The sequence below is a fragment of the Drosophila ananassae genome (assembly GCF_017639315.1).
Source record: "Drosophila ananassae strain 14024-0371.13 chromosome Y unlocalized genomic scaffold, ASM1763931v2 tig00000097, whole genome shotgun sequence".
In the NCBI taxonomy this organism is placed as follows: domain Eukaryota; kingdom Metazoa; phylum Arthropoda; class Insecta; order Diptera; family Drosophilidae; genus Drosophila; species Drosophila ananassae.
The window spans coordinates 329334-337743 of record NW_025319059.1 but is presented as its reverse complement, the minus strand read 5'-3'; the positions used below and the strand labels follow the sequence as shown (position 1 = coordinate 337743).

Sequence of the window (8410 nt, the reverse complement as noted above, 5' to 3'; positions counted from 1 at the left end):
ACTTCTTCACACATATGGTATTTGTAAGAAAATATAGTGATCTCCTTATTTGACTTTCTACTACTATAATCCTTTAGTACAATAAAATTATTTACGAACAAAGACGAAAATGTTGATGTTGGTATACAAATTCACTGGACTGAGATTCGAAGGGGTAGTACGTTGAACACAATTAATCAAAATGTTCTTACACTTCGTATTAAGCAGAAATCAATAGGTAAAAAATACAAATTTTTTCAGATTTATTATTTTCATTTAAATTTATAACAAATACAGTATATTACATTTAATTTAACGCCAATCGGTGCACAATGTTTTTGGTTAACCTGTCTGTTGAGCGATCAGAGTTTTGATAGCGACCGAATTAAAGACGAGATTCTATAGTTTAGATTCAATTTATTGAGCTAATTCCGCACAATAAAACAAATAGCGGCCCGTCAATAACTACTCCCAAAATACAACAAAAAGAAGAAAAGCTTTGGCGCAGAAGCTCTTCCAAAGCTCCCAAAAACGCATGCGCTACAAAAATGACAACAAAGTGCATGCGAATCTGGGAGACAAAAGAGAAGATTAAATGCCGCTGCAGATAAAAAAATTATCAATATTCTAATTAGCCTATCTGGTGGCTGCTTAGCCCAACATCCTCCCCCTTATTGAAGGGTGGGCCTTCAATAACAATTTTGGAAGGGCAGCAGACACATATTTTTCATTAAGAAGATTTAGAACTCACAGGGCGAAAAAGGCACACCAACTTCTTCCAAAACCTTGACCATGCATTGCTCCCCCCAATAGACCAATGCGGGAATCGAGTTCTCCTAACGAGTGCAGGGGGTCCGGAACGTTGATTCTTCTCCTCTTCTCCTTCTGCATAGGGCAATCCAGCCTCCCGCGATAGTCCAATGCGTCCAGAAACCACCCATCCAAACAGTGTATTTTGGGCAACTGCAGTGACGTAATTGGATTTGGCCAACTGACAATAGGTTGAAGAAAAGGCTGGCTCCAATAAGCAAGTCCACACCCTGCGGTCTGTGGAAGTTGGGATCAGCCAGCGCTATGCCGTGAGGAATTTTCCATTTGGAAATATCAATTTTAAGGCTGGGCTGACAATCCGCAATATGAGACACTATAACCGCCTCTAGGTTCGCACAATATATGGTTAGTCGAGACTTCACACACACATTAACGGAGGATCCATCCGTAGCAAACTCAGTGCCGCCGAGACCGGCGACCGCTACACAGCTTTTGGTGCGACGAAGCTGAAGTTGACTTGCCAGCCGCGATGAGATAAGGTGAACTTGTGAATCAGAGTCCAATAACACTCTGCAAGGCAGGTGGCACCTCCTCCAGAAACCGAGTCTTCCAGGGAAGCTGGAAGAGTTGAGTGAAAGACCCCCGTGGGTAAGTCTGACAGTGAACCGAGAAAGTTTCCTTAAAGGAATTAGGAGTATAGGCTGATGGACCCCCCGTGGGTAAGTCCGACAGTCTCAAGTGCGGAATTTAAAGCGAGTGCGCAAGGATCTGCGATCCGTGGCTCAAGGACACCCTGTGGGTAAGTCCGGCGGCTGTACGCGAATCATCGAAGGAGTAGAGATCAATACACCTTGTCAATTCCCAACCGTTAAGACCAGGTGTGATCCTGTAAATCGAGAGGTAGCCAGCTCGAGATCTCAAGCCCAACAGTGAAACCAAACAGGGACACCCCGGTATAGTTAATATCAGGATCAGGATTCATCCAGGCGCTGGGGCGCGACGTAAAAACCATAGGCAGCGGACACAGCATTGACACCGCACGCTTAGTCGTTTCAACCGCTGTCTTAAGTATGGCTACACGCCCAGGGTCCAGCTCCAGTATCCTGGCCAGAGGCCACTTCATTGGGATGGTCTCTGGGAAGAATGATCGGATGACGTCCATTAAAATCCAGCGCAGAGTTCCGCAATCGCCCGTCAACATGAAGTCAACCAGCATCAACCCCTAATGGTTAATGAGAGCGTAACCAATCTGCGCTATTTTAGTAAGCTTATCTCTTACTTAATCTCTTCCTCCGTCGAAATTTATAGTAAACAGCCACGTTTAGTTTTTTTTTTTTAATTGTTGAGATAAACTAATCTCATTTTACATTTTGGCGCCCCCGGTTGGACTTTTTTATTATAATTTGTAAATTAAAGCAACTAGTGACAGTGTCACAAAGAATACATGGAAAACAATAAAAAAATAAAAAAGTTGCTCGCGACGGTAGTGCTGTGAAGTTTGAAAACTATAAACAAAAAACAATTTAAAGTTCGCGTCGCGAAACAACATTAATTTATCAACTGGATTTATTCAGCGTCTTTATTGAAGAAGTCATCGTCATCCCCATGCCATGCACTTGCATCGTGTGTACTAGAAAAGTAGCCGCAGGATTAAAGGATCCGAACTCAGAACCGCAGGTATTTGTGCAAAAAATTGAAAGTAGAGAAAAGACAAACTAATATTCGTCTTGTGCTGGAATATTGCACCCTTCTTTCAATTCGTGGTGGCATACGTACTTCAAAATATTAGAGCTAAAGTGAATTATAACGTTGTATTTAAATTTCAATAAAATATTGCCAATATAAAGAAACAATTGCCTGTGTCCAAAATTAATACGCATAAATTATTTCAAAATCACTTTCGCCCCCTACCCCTCGTTCTCGATATTGTAAATATTTGCTAATAAATTAGATAAAGTGCAGCCAAAAAATTATTTTATATTTTTGCATAAATAATTTGGTACAAACAAATAGATGCAGCGGTGAACTTATCGTTTTCGCCTCCCTACGTTATCCGCTGCTGTATGTATGCACGTATATGCATTTTTGGCGCCTTTGGTTCAACGGAACGCCAAGTGACGCGATACCCTACAATTTGGTTCGGTATATTGTTTTCGGTATCACTGGCGAACAAATATTTAAAATCTGAGTGCCTCGACTATAGATTTATTCGACTCTCAATTAATTAATTAATTATTTTCGTTGGTTAAAAAATAATAATTTAGTTTTAATAATAATAATTTATTTTTTATTATAAAAAATAAAAAATTATAATACGCAGAATTACTTTAAAATAAAAATTTAAATAAAAGTAATATTTATTAAAATAATTAATTATTATTGTTTTCGTTTTTTGTACCGGAATTGAAACTAAAATTTATTTAAATTTATTATTTAAACAAAAAAAAGCAAAAAATATACATATACTAGCTGACCCGGACACGCGTTGCTGTGACTTCTTCACACATATGGTATTTGTAAGAAAATATAGTGATCTCCTTATTTGACTTTCTACTACTATAATCCTTTAGTACAATGAAATTATTTACGAACAAAGACGAAAATGTTGATGTTGGTATACAAATTCACTGGACTGAGATTCGAAGGGGTAGTACGTTGAACACAATTAATCAAAATGTTCTTACACTTCGTATTAAGCAGAAATCAATAGGTAAAAAATACAAATTTTTTCAGATTTATTATTTTTATTTAAATTTATAACAAATACAGTATATTACATTTAATTTAACGCCAATCGGTGCACAATGTTTTTGGTTAACCTGTCTGTTGAGCGATCAGAGTTTTGATAGCGACCGAATTAAAGACGAGATTCAATAGTTGATATTCAATTTATTGAGCTAATTCCGCACAATAAAACAAATAGCGGCCCGTCAATAACAACTCCCAAAATACAACAAAAAGAAGAACAGCTTTGGCGCAGAAGCTCTACCAAAGCTCCCAAAAGCGCATGCGCTACAAAAATGACAACAAAGTGCATGCGAATCTGGGAGACAAAAGAGAAGATTAAATCCCGCTGCAGATAAACAAATTATCAATATTCTAATTAGCCTATCTGGTGGCTGCTTAGCCCAACACTGTCTTTACCTAACACAAATAGATTCGACGGTACATATAGGGTACATATATGTTTTTCATATATGGGTAACATATAGTTACCCATGAGAAAAACATGGATTTCTCAAATCTAAACCACAAATGGACGTTATTTGACCTTGAGATTTATTTATAGACATGGCGAAAGCTAAACGAATTGGAAACTGTAGCCTTTTGAAGGGTATGGTAGAATCGGATGGTATCATCGGAATACGTGGCAGCAGGACCACTTTTTCTTTAAACTTCCCAGCCAAAATGGTTGCTTCAAGAATGTTTCCGGTGATCTTTTTGATGACCGTTACATAATTGAAGTGGATTCAAATTATGGAGGAGAATAATAGGCGAACCAATTGTTTATCTGAAATGTTTGAATAGAAGCAAAGGGTACATAAACCGATTGCTGGGTTGTTGCCGCAACTTGCACTTGAACAAATTGGACGTGGAGAAATTACTGAGTTCAGAGTAGATTTGTCTGAGACTGATTTTATTCATATAAAGGTTCAATATTTATAGCTAATTCGATACATAGATATTGCTTAAGTGGTAAATTAATGGAAATATAGCAAAAAATATAAAAAATGATAAATTAACAATTTTAAAAAGTGTAATTCTGCAATATTTTGTCGGTTGCATGAACTTGTAATGTCAGCAGTCCTTGCTGCTTTTCAGTTTGTTGTTTCTGTAGTGTTTGGTCTTTTTTAATGTTCATCGTTTTATGTAGGTTTTTTGACCTAATATTTTCTTTATTATATATTTATTGTACTTGTGTCTTTGTTATGTGAAAATCGTGTTCTTGTGACCTAAATATTAAATGCTTATGACTTAACATTCTCCCGGCCGTTGAACAGGTGTTCAACCGTCGTCCAGCTCTATAGTAAATTGTCTTGGGGTAGGTTCGGGAATTGAACTTCTTGTAGTCCCTCTAAGCTTTGGCGTCCAAATCGACCGTCTGTGTCGCATGATGATAATGCCTATCGGTATCAGTATGATGACGGAAATGGCAAATGCTGTGTATGACATAGTTGTCAGGTGGTCCAGTTGGTACGGTGCATCTTTTCTTTGTAGATCGGCTAACCGATGTTGTAGGATCTGTAATTCTGTGTCGTCTATACTTGGTGATTGGGCCCTTAACCCGAATTCTGATGGTTCCTCTATGGGCTTTAGGGGCTCGGAGATATTTCCGAATCGACTGAACGAAGTTTGTACTTCAGTGGTCATAGTGCCGAATGTGGTCAAACTTATATTGAAATTGCGTGCTGTGCAACCAATGGGCAATTTCAGTATACCAGTCGCCTTTATGTTGACTGTTGATGAAACTCCACTGCATACTGCCTGAAGTTCCATGGAGTCCTTGGTCGCGAAGATCCATTGGTTAGATTGGTGAGTTTTTAACCACACCATGCTAGAGTGCACAGGATTTCTGTGACATTCTGTTCCAGTCTTGTTATTAAATAACTGGAATTCGCATCGACTGTCAACATTGTATGCCGTTAAGTGATTGAAACAAATATGCTGCTCAATTTTTATAGAAGTGCATCTTTTGAATTCGTCTTCACTAAACCCAATAAAGCGATCTCTATGGGCATTGACAGCTATGATCGGTGTCTGAAGATTGTACAGCGTCCAACCTTTCGATTCCCATATTGGAATGGGCACGATGCTGAAGACATCCAATAATTCTGACGACACCAATGGTATTGTGATTCGAAAAATGGCGTGAGTATCAGTCGTACTGCCTTGCGCATACATTATTTTGTATAGCTGAACAACATCCGTTGTGGCTACTGGCAAGATCTGGTCGGGTGGTAAATGATCCCGCATTTGGTCGAGCTGGTCTCGTAACTGTGTAGGTGATATTAAAATTGGACTGATTGTTTTGTGGCGAGCATCAGTCAATACATTAGTTATCTCACTCTGCATTCGGTGTAAACCATTTGCAAGTAGATTCAATTGTGTCGTGAGGATCATAAACGCTTGCTCTAAATGTGCGCCTTGGTACTGTCCTCGTTGCTTATTTATGAGGGTCATCTGCTGTTCCAAAGATCGTAAGCGGTTGTTGGTAGCCAACCTTCCCTTTCGCACCAAATTGATGGTGGAGTCAACAATGGACGTCTGGTTCTGAAGCAGCTGTAGGAGGAAGTTCTCATTACCCTTCACCTTAGTGATAGTTTTGACCATCTCTTCTGCGTATGTGGAATCGAGTACACCGAATAATGAATTGGCCATAGTTCCAACAACATTAAACGGTGATCTACGTTGCCGAGAGTGATGCATCAGGTTATTTCCTGCCTCAAGTTCTGCAATTATATGTTTAAAATGTTCTAGGATGGAACTGCATGCTGCTACGTTGGTCAATTCCTGGCATTTGTGTGCGAGTTCCGTTACTCCACCTGAAAGTACCTTCATATCATTCCAGTAGGGATCCAAGTCGTAGTATACTATCATCGTCCATTCTGACACTACCATTCTCGTGGTTCCCAACCGTTCGTAGAATATTCCTGGCTTATTACTGAACTCCGTTACCTTAATTGGCGTTGCCATGGCTAGTGGAAGTAACAACATAAGCGCTAGAATCACAGGCATTGATGAGAGTGTTTCCTTTTTGCGTTGTACAGGCGGCTCATCAGACTGGTCCGCCTTGAGGGTGTTGTCTAATGGGTGCTTGTTGTTGATTTCTTCTGGGAACAGTGGCGCTAGCCGAGTCACTGGTCTCTTGAATACTCCAGATGACGTTTTGATATCCACTACCCGAACGAGGTTGTCCGGTCCGGGATATGTTTTGAGAACTCTTCCCATAGGCTCATTACAGGCACGTTGTCCTCTTTTATAAGGACTAACAATCCCTCTTTAATATTCGGAGATGCATGCTTCCATTTGTGTCGATTCTGAAGTTCTTGCAGGTGACATCTTGCTCACATGACCATTGTTTCCAAAAGGCGTGCTTCAGTCGTGATACCAGTTCCCATCTTTTTACTAATGGTTTGCCGCCCGGAATGATGTTGGTATCAGGAGGAGCAGTTAGTGGTTCTCCAATCAGGAAGTGTCCTGGCGTTAAAGCTGATTCGTCAGTGGGGTCTGATGACATGGGAGTAATCGGCCGTGAATTGAGGATCGCTTCAACTTCAACGACCACAGTGTTGAGTTCTTCAAACGTCAAAGACGCCGTGGCTGTAATTGATACTAGCAGCCGTTTTGCGGATTTCACCGCAGCTTCCCATAGGCCACCGAAGGATGGTGCTCGTGGGGGAATGAATTTGAAGTTTATTTCTCTTTTGTTGCAATGCTGAACTATGGAGTCCTGCGCATTGGTTGAGAAGATGCTGGTTTCGAGCTCTTTTAATTTATTGTTGGCTCCAATAAAATTTGTTGCATTATCGCAATGGATTGTCTGGCACTTCCCTCGACGTCCAAGAAACCGGCGGAGAGCGGCCAAAAAGGCGTCTGTTGTGAGGTCGCTTACCAACTCCAAATGAATTGCTTTCGTGGCGAAGCAACAGAACACTGCGATATAGGCCTTGTCGGGACGTTTTCCTCGAATCTTGTGATGAATCCATATGGGGCCGCAGTAATCTACTCCAGAGTTAAAGAAGGGCCGAGCCTGTGTGACTCTCTCGCTCGGTAGATTTCCCATGATTTGACTCATTAATTTGGGCTTGACTCTGGTACATCGCACGCAGTTATGTACAATGCTTCTTGCCATTGTTTTGTCATTGATGATCCAATACTGTTGCCTAGCAATGGCGCGCAAGGCTTGGGCACCGCAATGCATGTTGGTCTCATGTAGTTCTCTTAAGATCATTTTTACAATTGTGTCATTGTAGGGGAGCAGAACTGGATGTTTTGCGTCTTCGGATAGGTTTGAATGTTCGAGTCTGCCTCCTACTCGAATTAACCCATCAGATCCAACGATGGGAGCCAATGATACAAGAGAACTCTTTTTGTCCACTGTTTTGTACCGTTTGAGCTGGTTACGCTCTGCGTTAAATTCGATTTGCTGAATCGTGCGCAGGATAATAATGCGTGCCTGGCTTAGCTCCTCCAGACATAGCGCCTTCGTTGGCGCTCTATTAGACTTATAACAGAACCGCAGCATGTACGCAACAATTCGTTGTAATTTGTAGAAGGAGTTACTGTGCCTACAGTTGTATATCTCCCCTCTGAATATGTCTTTAGCGGCCGCCATGCTGGCGAATTTCGTTTTTTGTTCTAAGTTCGTCGAAATAATGGCTGGCATCTTTGTCCAGCTTTCCTTTGATCCATATAGGAACAGGGGTCCATAAAACCACATACTGTTGCTCGAGAGTTTGCTAGCTGTTGTTCCTCTGGACAAGAAGTCGGCTGCATTGTTGGCGGATGATACGTGACGCCATTGACACTGCTCCGTCACTTCTTGAATTTTAGCTATCCGATTTGCCACAAACGTGTGGTAAGTGGAAGCTGTTGCATTGATCCACCCTAACACGACGGATGAATCAGTCCAAAAGAACCCCGCAACCGTGTCTAGCGA

The 8410-nt window shown here is 40.9% G+C and overlaps 1 protein-coding gene across 1 annotated transcript; it reads right to left on the bottom strand.

Moving 5' to 3' along the window:
* Positions 1–6736: 6736 nt before the first annotated feature.
* LOC123258182 lies at positions 6737–8086 on the bottom strand. Its single transcript, XM_044718058.1, has one exon. The coding sequence runs from the start codon at positions 8084–8086 to the stop codon at positions 6737–6739; it is 1350 nt and encodes a 449-aa protein (XP_044573993.1).
* Positions 8087–8410: the final 324 nt, after the last annotated feature.